Source organism: Chenopodium album, chromosome 27, assembly GCF_948465745.1.
Source record: "Chenopodium album chromosome 27, dcCheAlbu1.1, whole genome shotgun sequence".
Lineage (NCBI taxonomy): Eukaryota > Viridiplantae > Streptophyta > Magnoliopsida > Caryophyllales > Amaranthaceae > Chenopodium > Chenopodium album.
Window position 1 is genome coordinate 8,667,548 of NC_137860.1, and position 14,961 is coordinate 8,682,508.

The 14,961-nt window shown below is 33.4% G+C and overlaps 1 protein-coding gene across 1 annotated transcript; it reads left to right on the forward strand.

The window, feature by feature from the left end:
* The first annotated feature begins 11,191 nt into the window (after nt 1-11,191).
* LOC145620497 (BTB/POZ domain-containing protein At3g22104-like) lies at nt 11,192-14,431 on the forward strand. Its single transcript, XM_081675184.1, has 3 exons — nt 11,192-11,449; nt 12,601-13,710; nt 13,830-14,431. The coding sequence occupies exons 1-3, from the start codon at nt 11,387-11,389 to the stop codon at nt 14,277-14,279; spliced, it is 1,623 nt and encodes a 540-aa protein (XP_081531310.1). The 5' UTR covers nt 11,192-11,386; the 3' UTR covers nt 14,280-14,431.
* Nucleotides 14,432-14,961: the final 530 nt, after the last annotated feature.

A 14,961-nucleotide genomic window follows, 5' to 3' on the forward strand; every position in this document is an offset into this window, starting at 1 on the left:
CAGCATCAAAGGTAAGCATTTGAGACCAAGAAGCACACCAACTATTGCAGTTACTACTTGGTAAACAATAGGCACACTAATTAATCAGCTCCTCAATCTTCTACCTTTCCTTGGGCAAGGATGACTACCTCAACTTCCTCTTTGGGTACTATTCATTTCTTTGGATTACAATGGTTACAAGCTAACCAATGCCTTGAGAAACCTGTATGATGCAGAGCTGAGGAAGATTGTTTACCATGGGAATTTACCCTCATTGATGCTGCTGCTTCTACTTCTTTGTTGTAATTGGTTAGCTTCAATACTACTATTGTTCTATAATTGAGTTGCTGCTACTTTACTCATTGAATTTATTTTTTTCGGATAAAATTGTAATATAACAAGCATTTATTAATAATAATAATAATAATAATAATAAATAAATAAATAAATATATAATGCAACAGTTTTATAGATTGTGATGGGTGTTGCACTAGAACTAAAAGACCATTGCATTAGGTCTGCTGCAATGGTCTATAGGAATTTGAAACAGCTTTTGCATTAGGTTTTAATGACCATTGCATTAGGTTCTGATGCAACAGTCCATGGATGATGGCATAGGACCGTTGCATTAGGTTATATGAACTGTTGCATTAAACCTAGTGCATGCAACTGCCGCAAATGCATGATCCTTCAACTGTTGCAATAGGTCTATGGCAACGATTTTTAGCCATTTTGTAACGGGTTTTAGGGGTTGCATTTGATCGTTTATGTAGTACTGCCAGCCCCTTCTAGTTTCAAACCTTTCATCATTTGCAATTTTGTTATTAATTTATCATCTTGAGCAGCTTCCAACTCATCATGACGTTTAGAAGATGCATCCACAAGATTAATAATGACAACCAACTTGGTGAAAAATTGTTTAATGGGGATCACTTCTCTAGTTGTAGCAACCAAGGCTAATTGAAGCCTATGAGCAAGACAGTGAACATAGTATGCATAAGGTGAATCTTTCAAGAACAAAGCTTTTAATCCATTGAATTCTCCTTGTATATTCGATGCCCCATCATACCCTTGGCCACGTATGTTCTTCACATTCAAATTATGATAAGCCAAAGCATGATACAATACTTGTTGCAAGGTCAATGACAATGTATTCTTCATATGAACAAGATCAAGAAGACGTTCATACACCATTCTCAACAAATCTTAGAACAATTGTCATTTTTTCTCGAAGTGATATAACTCGTTTCATCAAATATCACACAAAACTGGTTCTCCAATCTCTTTTCTTATATCTGAACGCACCTTACTTGCAAATATATTCATTATCTATTTTTGTATTATGGGAGATATATATTGAGCATATCCTATTATGAAAATTATTTAAAGTTAGACTACACATACATGCATTATTTTTAAGATTCTAGGAAAAGTAACAACTTTGACTTATTCCAAAGCTCTTTGGCGTCATCTGGTTAGTCCATCATCATTAGTTATCAACGTCGGTCATCAGTGGTGTCAGCATTGGTCTTTAGTTATTAATGTCAGTGTCAATAATGGCATTGATCATGAACTCTTTCATGGACCAGAATCACCACAACACTAATCACAAATTAGTGAAGGTGGTTGCCACGGTGGTCGCTACGCTAGTAGGAATACTGGTTGCCTATATTAAATGTCGATCGTGACGCTAGTTGTGACAGAGATATTTGTCATGACAACTTGTAATGCCATTAGAACAACATAGTTCCTTAATTGTAGGAACTAAGGTAGTCTTTTCTTGATATTCTATTGATAGCCACACGAAAGTAGGATTTCCTTTCTTAATGATGGAATATTTTCCAACATCTTTTGACAACAAGATCGTAGACTCCAATGACTTCGTCTTGCGTGGATTGCTACTTTGGTTTGTACCAAATTTGGCCATAATTTTGGCCATACCAATATGTCAAATAAGTACAATATTGTGAGAAACCCAAACAAGAATACATGCACTATATTGATGAGTAACATAATGCTACTCGAGGGATAATTTTAGGCAAGTTCTAGATTAATTTTCAATAAATTCACTTTATTTAGACTTTATTTCTACTACTTTCTTTATTTGCCTCTTACTTTGAGTGTTTTTGGTAACTTAAGTAGTTTTTAGCTAATTTTCGCAATTTTTGCATAATTTATATACTTAAATTTAATTTATAATTTTATCTCTTAGTTTTAAATAATAATTTTCTCGCTTTTTCTTAACTTCCTATTTTACTTTCCTTTAGTTTCTAATATAATTTTATCTCTTCATTTTATTTTAATTTCCTTAATTTAACTTTGTTAATTATATATATATATATATATATATATATATATATATATATATATATATATATATATATATATATATATATATATATATATATATATATATTGTCTCGACTTCTCCCTCATCTTTGGCTTTGTTGGTTGGAGTGTTAAGAGCAAAGAACCTAACATGTTTCAATTTTAAGTCATTTTCGGAGTTATGGGTAGGGCTGTTCGCGGTGCGGTTTGGATAACATCGCACCAAATCGCAAAATTACGGTTTGCATTTTTTTCAAACTACACCAAACCTATTTTTTTCAAACCACCACACCAAACCTATTTTTCAAACCACACCACACCACACCAAACCTATTTTTTTGAAACCACACCAAATCGCAACAAGTTATTTTATTTTGTGTTTATTTTAACCTATAATTTAAATATTAATTTCTCTTTTTTTAGCTTTCAATTAGCTAATAATCAAAGATTACATATTATTATTATTATTATTATTGTTATTATTATTATTATTGTTGTTGTTGTTGTTGTTGTTGTTGTTGTTGTTGTTGTTATATATAATATAATATATAAAGCTAAACTTTTATCCACGCTACGAGACAACAACACTTGGCATACCAACTTTTCGCCAAGTGCCGCACCATGTTGGCGATGTATAAAAATTATTTTGACACATATGATTTATTTGTTTAATAAAAAGTTGGACAAAATTTAGATAAACTTTGTAAAATAAAAAAAAAAGTTAGTTTTAAAATTCTATTTTCAATAAAATTTGGATATAATTTTAGGATAAAATTGTTGGTTTAAAAATTCTATTTTTAATAAAAATTGAATAGAATTTTAGGATAAAATTATTAGTATAGTGTTTTATTTCAATAAAATATTAAAATATTTACAAATCATATAACTAATATATAACGAAAATTTCACCAAATGCCCCTGAGTAATTTTTTTATTCACCATATACCCATGAAAATTTTCAAATTCACCATATGTTCCTGAGCTTAAAAAAAATATCACAAACCAAATGACTAACGGATGTTAAAATCCGTTAGTCATTAAGGGTTAAGTACGCCACGTGGCTGGATCTAATTGGTTATTTTTTAAAATTATTTAACTAAATATTATATTTTTTAAAAAAATAAACTAAATTAAAATTTTAAAAAAAATAAATATCACCTTTAACCCCAACCTGCCACCTTCTACTGGCGAACCCTAAGCCCAACCACCTCCCCACAACCGCCACCCACCAGCCTCCCCAATACATTGGCGCCGCCGGTGTCACCAACCCCGCGCTGGTGCTCGCTCCTTCCTCGAATCACCGCACCGTTTTCCCTCACTTTGAATCGCAAAACCCCTCTCCGCTGAACAACCTAAGCCGAAAATCCGGCAACCACCCCCCGAAACCCTTTCGCCGGCAGCCCAATCCCCTCCCCCACACAGCTGCTGCCCACCTAAGTCGAAAACCACCACCTTGAAACATTAAACCCCAAAATCGAAACCCTAGGTTTCAATTTTTGGGGTTTTTGATTTTGGTGATCGACGTGGTGTTTCATGGGGTTGGAGATGGTAGGGGGGATTTGGGTTCGCCGACACTCTTATGCAAAAACTACCACCCCTAAACACTAAAACCCAAAAATCGAAACCTTAAAAATCAAATCTATGGTTTCGATTTTAGGTTTTTTTTTTATTTTGGGGTTTGGCGTGGTGGTTTAGGAGATGGATACGATTGGGGGGAAGTGCGGCTTGGGTTCGCTGGCATGAGGATGGAATTCGGACACCGACTGTGGGGAGGGGCTGAGTTTTCGAGGAAGAGCTGGAGGGGCTTTTAAAATTGGGGAGTGGGTGGTTTGCGTCGGGTTTGGGGTGGCGGCGTGGGCTGGTTTGTGTCGGGTTTGGGGTGGCGTCGGCGATGGGGTTCTGACGGAAACCGCGCAGATAGGTGGTGGCTGGGGCTGGGCTATGGTTGTGGTTATGGTAGGCGAGTTTTTTTTTTTTAATTTTTTGATTATCTATCACATTATTATTTTAAAATTTAAATTATATAAATAACGACCAATCATAGGTTGCCACATGGCAAATTTAGCCTTAATGACTAACGGAGTTAACGTCCGTTAGTCATTTGGGCATTTTGTAACATTTTTGTTAAACTTTGGGGTATACGGTAAATTTGAAAATATTCCTGGGTATATAGTGAATAAAATAATAACTCAGGGGCATTTGGTGAAATTTTTGATAAAGCTAAAATTTTAGCCATGCTACGAGATAGCAACACTTTTGGCATTTCAACTTTTCGCCAAGTGTTGTGCCATGTTGGCAACAACTAAATCTTAGTATGACACGTAGGATTTATTTGGATATATTTTTTTAGAATAAAAAAGTTGTAAATTTTTAATAGGATAAAAAGATAGATTTTGTAGGATAAAAAACTAAGTTTAGAGTTTTATTTTCAATAAAATATGAATAGTTTTATAGGATAAAATTGTTGGTTTAGAGTTTTATTTCCGATAAAATACATATATTTCATAGGTACAATGTTAATTATTAGTTTATCCTGATCACGAGATAACGACACTTGCCGTTTCAACTTTTTTCCAAATGTTGCGTCACGTAGACAACAATTAAATAATTTATCACGGGTAATTTAGATTCGAGTCACTTCAGGTCACGGGTCAAGAAATGCTCACACCACCTTAAGTTTTAGGTTGGGTCAACTTACTTTATTTTTGGCTACTTTAAGAAATTTCAAATATTTCAAGCTTACTTGCTATTTTTTTTTTATATATATAATTTTTTAAATTAAGCTTTCACCAATATTGTTATTAGTCATTACAAGTCTACTACATAATTTAGATTGTCACAAAATCACATCAAAACTTAACTAACACTACTGCAAAAACATGAATATAGAACGCCTAAAACAAGCCTTATAGAACGCCTCAGAGGCGTTCTTCTGAGGGGGTGCCCTATAAGTTCTACAAAGCGCCTCTTTGAGGCGTTCTATATCTAACATAATACAGAACGCCTATCTGAGAAAGGCGCTTCATATTCTAGGTATAAAGTAGATAAAAAATAAGGAAAAGAGAGCCGTCATCTTAGGATGGGCGCTCTATAAGTGCATAAATAGAGAACGCCTACCACAGATAGGCGCTCTCTTTTCCTTACTTTTTTTTTAAAAAAAATTTAATTATTATTATTATTATTTAATTATATAATAACAATAATAATAATAATAATAATAATATTATGCATAAATAAAATACCATAACAATAAAATTTTATTTATCAAAAAAAATTAAAATACATGTATTTCAATTACACTAACTATTGAGGGAAATAAATACATTACAAGTTCTCTAATACTACTGATTAATTTCCCTCAAAAAAAAAAACTAATTAATATGCTTCAAAAAAAATACTACTGATTAATACAGTACATTACAAGTTAAAATACATGTATTTCAATTACAATAACTGAATAGATCATAATCACCATGATCCAAACCACCACCAACACCACAACCCACTGCCCCACCACGACCATACCCAAACCACTGCCCCACCACGACCCACACCGCCACCTACACATCACACTACCCACACCACCTGCAGCACCCACGACACACATCGCCACCTACACCTCACACTACCCCCATCAGCCCCCACGACCGACACCACCACCTGCAGCACCCACAACACACGAAACCCGCCACACCACACCACCAATTTAAACAAAAAATCATTATCTCTAAAATAACAAAATAATAAATTTGAATTATCAAGCAATTAAAAACAATTTAAACAAAAATTAACACAAGCAATTATCTCTAAAATAACAAAATTAAATAAAATCAGATCGAAATAACAACAAATTCATTATAATCAGAATTTGAATTAAAAAAAATTAAGAAAAACTAAATTTTTATTGTAACCTAAATTAAAATCAAATCAAAAGTTGAAAATCTTAACCGACTAAATACTCGGAACGACATCTCATGGCTTAGTGGTGGACGCTCGTGGATGAAAGGTCGCTCGGTGGTTGATACTCGACAGCTCGTGTCTCATTTGTGTGAGTGAAAAGCTTGTGAGGTGGTGGACTTATGGGCGTCTGAAACTTAACCAATCAAAGCGAAAACTCTCGCGAAACCTCCGATGGTGCTTGGGGATTTGAGGAGAGAGAAAGAGAGGAACAAGGGAGAAGAGAAGTTTGGATCTAAAAGAGAAAGAGCAAAGGAGTGAGAAAGAGAAGAAGATGGAAAGGGGCGGCTCTCATTTGATATGTTTTAGGGTTAGGGGGTTGTGGGTATATGTATATGACGACGTGTTCAATTAGTTTTTTTTTTTTTTTTTTTTTTCTTTTTTTTCTTTTTTTTTTTTTTAAAAATACTTACAGAACGCTTAACAAAAAGAGGCGATCTATATGTATGGTGTAAATTTGGATAATACTTATAGAACGGTTAACTAAAACAGGCGCTCTATAGGTTTCAAGATACAAAACGCTTATCTTACATAGGCGATCTGTATAATTCTAGAGATCGCCTATGTAACTTGACAGTTGTGTATTGTGTGTTACTTATTCTCAATTTTGTGGTAGTGTATGTTTGTATCAATTATTTTAAAACTTGGTACGTAGATAAAAAAAAGTTTATCTTAAAAATTAATAAACAACTCGGGCATCGCACCAAACTAGTATATATGTGTGTGTGTGAGAGTGTTTTGGAAGTTGCACCAAACCGCAAACCTAGTTTGTTCATTTTTGAAAATCACATGCAATTTTCAAGCAACAAATCGAAGCAGGCCAAACCGCAAAATTGCTAAAATAGGATTAATTACTAAATATAAAAAGGATAAATTATGAAGATTAATAATTCAGTTATTTAAGGAGGTCGTAGTGTTTTGCTAGAAACCAATTACGGTATCTAAGCTTATTATATAATGAGCTTGCTACTAATAATCAATTAGTATTATGTGCACCATGGTGCACCTAGAAAAAGGTGCACCAGGCCCAATCTGCACCCAATAGAGAAAGCCCAATGAAAAAGGCCACATGGAGTTCAATTTTTTTTTAAAAAAAAAACTAAATGTTCATCCTCTTTATCAGCCATATATTTTTTTTTTATTTCATTTAAAAAAAAATTATCTCTCCTCTCATAAATTAAAAACCTTCTTCAATTATTTCTTTTTGTATTTTCTCTCTCCTTTCACCATTTTTCTCTCTCTAAAAACTGCAATCCACCATGACAAAAGACGAATAACACACGAAAACATCACTCAAAAAATGAACAAGTTATAAAATTGAAACAATATTCTACTCTATAATTATCTTTTTGATTATTTTTACTTAAATTTTTAAAATTTTTTTTTTAGAAAACAAAATTAAATTATCTACTCCTACTGAAGAGGATAAAGATGTGTAAGTAATTTATTGTTCAAATTAGCTACCTGAAACTTCAGATCAAACACAAGAAGCAAAAGAAAAGCCCCTAAAAACTTCTTATAAGACAATAGAAGCAACAAAAAAGCCCCAAAAAACTTCTGATAACATAAAAACCTCTAAACCCCTTATATAAACTTTTGAACCCCAATTACAAACCACTGAACACCGTACAAAAACCTCTGAACCCCTTCCAAAAACTTCTGAACCCCAACTACAAATCATTGAACCTTCAACAAAAACATTTGAACCCCCTACAAAAACTTTCGAACCCCAACTACAAATCACGCACCATACAAAAACCTTTGAACTGCATACAAAAACTTCTGAACCCTAATCACAAACCAATGAACTTCCTACAAATACCTTTGAACCCCCTATAAAAATTTATGAACACCAACCACAAATCATTGAACACCCTACAAAAACCTGTGACCCCCTTATAAAAACTTCCCCCAACCACAAATCACTAAACATCCTACAAAAACCTCTGAACCCCCTACAAAACTTATAAACTCCAACCACAAAATACTGAACACCCTACAAAAACCTCTGAACCCCCTACGAAAACTTCTGAACCCCAACCACAAATCACTGAACACCTTTCAAAAACTTCTGCACCTTATAAACTTCTGCCAAATTTTTTTTTTTTTTAACTGATTACCAAATACATATATCTCAAAAAAAAAAAGTTCATAAATAATGTATCACTTGTTCAAAATTATAATTAAGATGTTCATAAATCCAAAAATATATATTTGTAAAAATATTTATTTATAGAAAACGTGTCCTACGTTCATATTTTTAACTAAAAATGTTCAAAATACCAAAATATAACTAAAAGCAGACTTGTTCATAATAGAATACACAAATATCACTAAAAAAATCAAAATAATATGAAAGCTACATGCATATTTCTAAACTCAAACCTAACCATAATGATTTAGATAAAGGAATCTCATCGGAAAATAATCATCTCCGTCGTCTTAACCGCCTCTTCCTCGTCAAATCCGTCATTTTTAACTTCACTTCATTGGAAAACTCCATTAACAAAGCTTCAAATTGAAGGTTGAAGAAAACGAACTTTTTAATTAATGTATAGTGATTAACAATGGTGATGAAGGAGTCAAATAAAAAAAAATTAATGAATGAATTTAAGAAAAAGAAAAATAGAGGAGAGAGAAATCAGAAATTAGAAATTGTAAGAGGAAGAAATGAACGATCTCAATCTATGGTGAACAACAATGGTGATGAAAAAATTAAATCAAAAACAAAATTATGAATGAATTTAAGAGAGAGAAAATAGTTTAAAGAGAAGAAAGAGGAGAGAGAAATCAGAAATGAGGAAAGTGTGAGAGGAGGAGAAGAGAGGAGAGAGAAAATGATGGGGATAAAGAATAATGTTGGTATTGTGTTGGCAAATTGTAAAACACGTGGCCTCTTATTAATGGTGGTGCACACAATTTAATATGCACCATGTGCATATTAAAATTTGCCACTAATAATAACTGGATTTTCTAAAGTCACACATGTAAACACGAGATGGATCAAAGCACACCAAGCCCAATGAAGGACTAGGTGGCCGGTCGAGAGAAGTAATTAGGGGATTAGGGTTTGCAATCTTATAACCTAATTTCTATTATATATTAGGCTTAATATTATGTAAGAGATACAGAATGATTAAGAGTGCATACAACTCCAATACTTCTCAAAGCCGTATCCCATACAAAGCAAGATAGTGAAAAGTTTCTTTTTCCTTCTTTCGTACTAGCATACGTGTAGATCTTTCTCGAGTTTGTGAATCACGTAGAGGAATCACATTTGAGGTTCTTGATTTCCGAAGGAGGGCTGTCGAAGGCTAAAAGGGAGTACACACATCAAAGTAATATTAGTATATATAACTCCTATTATGTGATTCATATTGATTATATGTATGAGATCATATTTACATGTTTAGGAAGCGTTCCTAAAATTCCGTTATCGTATCTAATAAGTTTTTACAAACTTAACATTAAACGACTGATTAAAACTACGTACAAATGATAGAAATCAGATCGGACCAAAGTGGGCTGAGGCAGACTCAAGTTTTGAGCTTAAAATGCACTCTCTTTGTCTTTTTAAAGTGTTACACTTTAATCAACACATAATGTAGGCAATTTAATTGACTTGAATAAAATGAGAGGTGAATGGAGTAGTTGTTGGAGCATTAAAAAATTGTGAAAGAAAGATGGTGTGGTTAATCTATCTATTAACTTGTGAAAAATTTTCCATGACACTTGTCATTAGCTTGTGAAAAAATTTCCCTTTTTTTTTTTTTTTTTTTTTTTTTGCAAAATCAATAAGTAAACTATTATACCTTATGATATTTTCTTTCCAATTTGACAATCATATTCCTTATATACCCAAATGAATATTTCTGAATATCTTTTGTATACTTTATATTTTGTAGTATTATTGTCAAAAAATTTTAACAACTGTGCATTGTACGGGATTTTAACCTACTAGTTTATTAAAAAGTAATGAATGTGATAGAAAAAAATAATTATAAAAGAAAATAAGATAAACAAAAAGGCTATATATATATATATATATATATATATATATACATATATATACATATATATATATATATATATATATATACATATATATACATATATATATATATATATATGAAAGGGCTACATATAACAAAAAGGCCACATTTGATAAGTGTTACATTTAACAAAAACGGAACAAGTAGTATTTATTAGGGGTGTTAAAAAGTATTCGATCAAAAAATTGGATGATTCGACCTGAAATTTCGGATATCTTATACGATTTTAAGGTTTTTAATATTTTGGATCGAATAACATAAAACTTCAAATTTTCCCGATCGAATACGAATCATATTTTTTTTGAAAATTTAAATTCGATGCAAAAATCTGGTGATCCGATCCGAAAATCTGATTGTTCGATGTGAAAATTCGGATATCTGAATTTCGAATCAAGTTCGGATCGCAATTTCTCCAATTTGATAATTCGAATATCCAGATCGTAAAAAACAGAACAGATCCGATGTCTGGAGTCGAACAAATCTGCGAATTTTTGGGTCGGGTGGATCAAAATCATCGAGTCGGGTCATTGTTGATCACCTCTAAACCCACGCATACTGAATTTTTTTAAATATCTTTTTTATAGACGGTCACGATTTAGTGTCAAAAAAGGAAACCAGCGATCCACATGATTTGATAGGCTTGGATCACGAAAATAGTGTTAAAAACTTAAAATAAAGGTAATTTAACCCAAAAACAAAGTTTTGTTGCAGGAATGTCAGACAGTAGAGTAGTGGGCACACAACCACCACAACAACTCCCTCTCCAAAATCCTTTCTTCCATTTTCCTTTCAATTATTTAACGACTAAATCTCCCAAATTTTTGTTGCCATTTTTTTCTACTTACTTCTCTGATTTTGTATTCTGAATTACAGTTAATACTTAGCCCAATTTAACAACCCCACCTTCCATGTGCTTATCTTATTGTCATCCTCTGCTAAATTTTGTCCTGCGACTTTGCTAACTTTTGCCATTTTTGCATCTATTTTTTCATCTGGGTATGATTAATTCTTGTTTATAATAAAGAATTTTCAGTGATTTGAAGTGGGTTTTTGATTTTTGTATCTGGGTAATGGATAGTTTTTGTGATCTTGAAGTTGATGTCAATGGTGAAGCTGTTTTCATGGTAGATAAGGTAAATCTTCTTTTGCTCATTGACTTGCTTTTTTCCTCACTTTTTGGGTTTAATTCATAATTTCTGTACTTTAATTATGGTTACACTTTATATTTGATTCATATGTTTTATAGTCCTGTTCATATGAGCCAATTTCTCATTTCTTTTATTTGCTCTTTTTAATTAAACAATCACTTCAAATTTGTGGAATGTTTGAGCTTGTCAGCTTAACTTACAACTCAATATATATGAATATGTTACATGGAATTGGTACGTGTCCAACTGTTTGACTCGGCTATTCTGCAAAAGATGTTCATGATTTTCATTTCAATATGTGATCTATACTTAGCAATTGATAAGATATTATAATTATTCTACAATTTATCAAAACTAAGCTTAAAAGTCTAGAAAGATTATACCCTATTGTGAGTAGTAGATTTCGATGCTGCTATACATATCCCTTTCAAAAATGGAGTATAGGCTGTCCATCATTTAATATGCAACCAAAATTGCAGTGTGGTGGGTCCAATTGTCATCAGTATTATTCCCTCTTCTGTACGGTAGTTTTCGCATATATCATGAGCAAAAGTAAAAGAGGTTATGATTTTGGACTTTGGGTTCTGCTTTGCTATAATATCCTCTTTCTGGTTGGAGCTGTTATAAGTGTTCATGCCTTTGTCTGTTTCTTTTACTGCTCTTGAAAGGGACTATTGGTTATGCTCAGAGCATTCATTTTGCCTCCCCCCTTATGGCCCTACGCCTCCTCGAATTATGTTACTCGGACATGGGTTTGTGTCCAAGTGCTAGACTCGGTTATTTTGTGAAAGGTTTCATTCTTTTAAAATTGAGTGTTGAGTTTCCATTATGTTGTGAGAGTGTTGAAGATCTAACACGAGTACTTGAGGAGTTGAGGTAAGATAAAGAATATGAATAGCTTAGGTATGTGCCTAAGTGCCTTTTATTAGTAATCACAAGGTTTATGGGGGTATAACGACCGTTGAGCAGTCTTATGCAGTATCCTTTAACACCTTAGTAGAGAAGTATGACTTTATTTCTTGAAATGCTTTTGAGTAGTTGTAAAATTAGTATCTCATCAAATCTTTTCTTGTTGTAAGTAGTTTCCATTTTTTAAAGCTTGTTAATCACATTTCATCAATACTTTGCCATTGCAGAAACGTATATCTTCCTTCTCAGGTAGATTAAGCCAGTTATTTGGTAAATCTGCAAGTACTGGGAGTAATTTCAAAGTAATATTTCATGACTTCCCTGGAGGAGCTGAGACATTCGAGCTGGTTGCAAGGTTTTGCTACAATAATGGCAGCATTGAAATAAGTCCGACTAATTTAAGCTTTCTTCATTCTGCGGCTTACTTCATGGAAATGAGCAGAGCTGTGTCCGGGACAGAGAATCTAATTGAGCTCACTGAAAAGTCAATTGAAGAGATAAGCTACTGGACTTGGCCTGATCTTTTGTTGGCTTTAAAGCAGAACCAAAATTTGCCTGAAGATGTCAAAACTGCCGGTGTAGTTCAGAAATGTTTGGATACTCTTGTAGGAAGGTTGGCAGTGGCTGCTGAAACAAGCCCATGTCCATCTACTTCTTCACCTGAGAGCTTTGGTTTTCGGATTTCATGTGATTCTCGGAGTACTGAGAGCTTGAAAACAAGCTGCTCTCGAGCAAATTGGTGGTTTGAGGATCTATCAGGACTAAATCAGAATCTGATAGAACTGGCAGTCAATTCTATGGTTTCTCGGAAGCTTGATCATGGGACAATAGGTAGGTTCCTCCTCCATTACCAGAAATTGAAATTCATTTCTGCCCAATCTGATGAGAAGTGTAGAATAATTGAGATGGTCGTCAACAATTTATGTTCCCTTGATCACTGGTCTGTTTCTTTCAAGAATTTGATGGGGCTTTTAAGAATTTTGCTAAACCTTAACGTAAGTAAATGCACCAGAAGTAGATTAGAAGGTATTATTGGCTTGAGAATGGATGAAGCAACATTGGATAACCTCCTGATTCCTTCTCCACAAGGAATGAACTATTTATATGACGTGAACCTTGTTTTGAGGTTACTGAAATCATTCCTTGGTGGCGGTCTACCTAAGGTTTCAAATGATAGAATCATCAGAGTAGCCCACTTGTTGGATTCATATTTGGCAGAAGTAGCCCCAGATCCATGTTTAAGACCTTCTAAATTCATTGCACTTGCAACTGCATTACCAGACTCGTCAAGAGACTCTTATGATGAAATGTACCATGCCATGGATATGTACTTGGAGGTATTTTGCATTTGATTCTTTATTATGTTATTATCAGGAATTTGTAGAGTACAGTTAGCTTGTTACGGCGGTTTCTTCTCATCTTGAAATAACTGGACAAGAAATTTGCTGTTGTGTAGGTACATACTGATTTAACCGAAGAAGAAACGTTCAACATTTGTTCTGCCTTGAACTATGAGAAGCTCTCAGCAGAAGCCTGTGTTCACCTCTCAAAAAATGCCAAATTCCCATCAAGTTCTACAGTGCAAGCTCTTCTTTCTCAGCAAACAAAACTTAAAAGCTTGCTCCATGTTGCAAACTACCCAAAATCATGCTCTTCTTCCCCTGTTACTGGAGGTGGAGCCAGAAGCCGAAAGGATGAATCAAGTCAACAGATTGTGTTGTATGCAGGAGAATTCGATGTCATGACAGAGAACGAAAACATCAGAGCACATTTACAAGGAATGCAATGCAGGGTGACAGAATTGGAGAAAGTGTGTCAGAAAATGCAAACTCAGGTGGCGAAGATGATGAGATCAAAATCATCCAATAATATGAATCCCAGATCATTGCCTAGATTCTGCTCATAATTTTACACAAGGCCTTATTATCTTGTACTTAAAATTTTCGCAGTTGCCAGCATTTTATGTACAGCATAGGTTCATCAGTCATCATCAGTATGTATTTAAATATTTTTTAAATTGGTCTTATATTTTTTAAATCAGTCATCATCAGCAGGAAAATGTCATTTATCTCTTAAATTGGTCTTATAATCTCCCTACATGATAAAGGAAAATTTTACAGGTTGTTCATCATGTTTATTCGTTACCGTTAGTAGTGATCTTGGGATTGTTTTCGAAAAATGTGTGTATTGGTTCAATATGTCTAATTAGGCAAGGGATACAAATGTAGCAGATAGTGTGTTACTATGAGGTTCATGTCAAGTTTGGAGGGCAGAATCAGCATTTAGTTTTATAGATAGAACTATAGAAGTTCAATGTATGACATAAATTCGTTGACATTTATACTCTTCTTTCATGAAATCTGGATAGTATGTTGAAATCTATAGAGTTGCATAATGTATCAAAAATCTTCTACATGACTTAAAACAAAGCATGCTGAAACTACTACCTGTGTTTTTTCAAATAATTTAGGAGGTGCAATGGTAACTTGCACTACCTTTTGCTACATCCAAGAATCATTAGTGGTTATATTCAAACTTGCAGGTTCTTTAGAAATAGTATTGTTGCTAAATTAATGTACAGAGTAAGG

Excerpts from the sequence above, each read along its gene's own strand:
- LOC145620497 (XM_081675184.1), top strand. The coding sequence starts at position 11,387 with ATGGATAGTTTTTGTGATCTTGAAGTTGATGTCAATGGTGAAGCTGTT. Across the intron at positions 11,450-12,600 it reads CTGTTTTCATGGTAGATAAG|AAACGTATATCTTCCTTCTC; the intron begins GTAAATCTTCTT and ends TTGCCATTGCAG. Across the intron at positions 13,711-13,829 it reads CCATGGATATGTACTTGGAG|GTACATACTGATTTAACCGA; the intron begins GTATTTTGCATT and ends GCTGTTGTGTAG.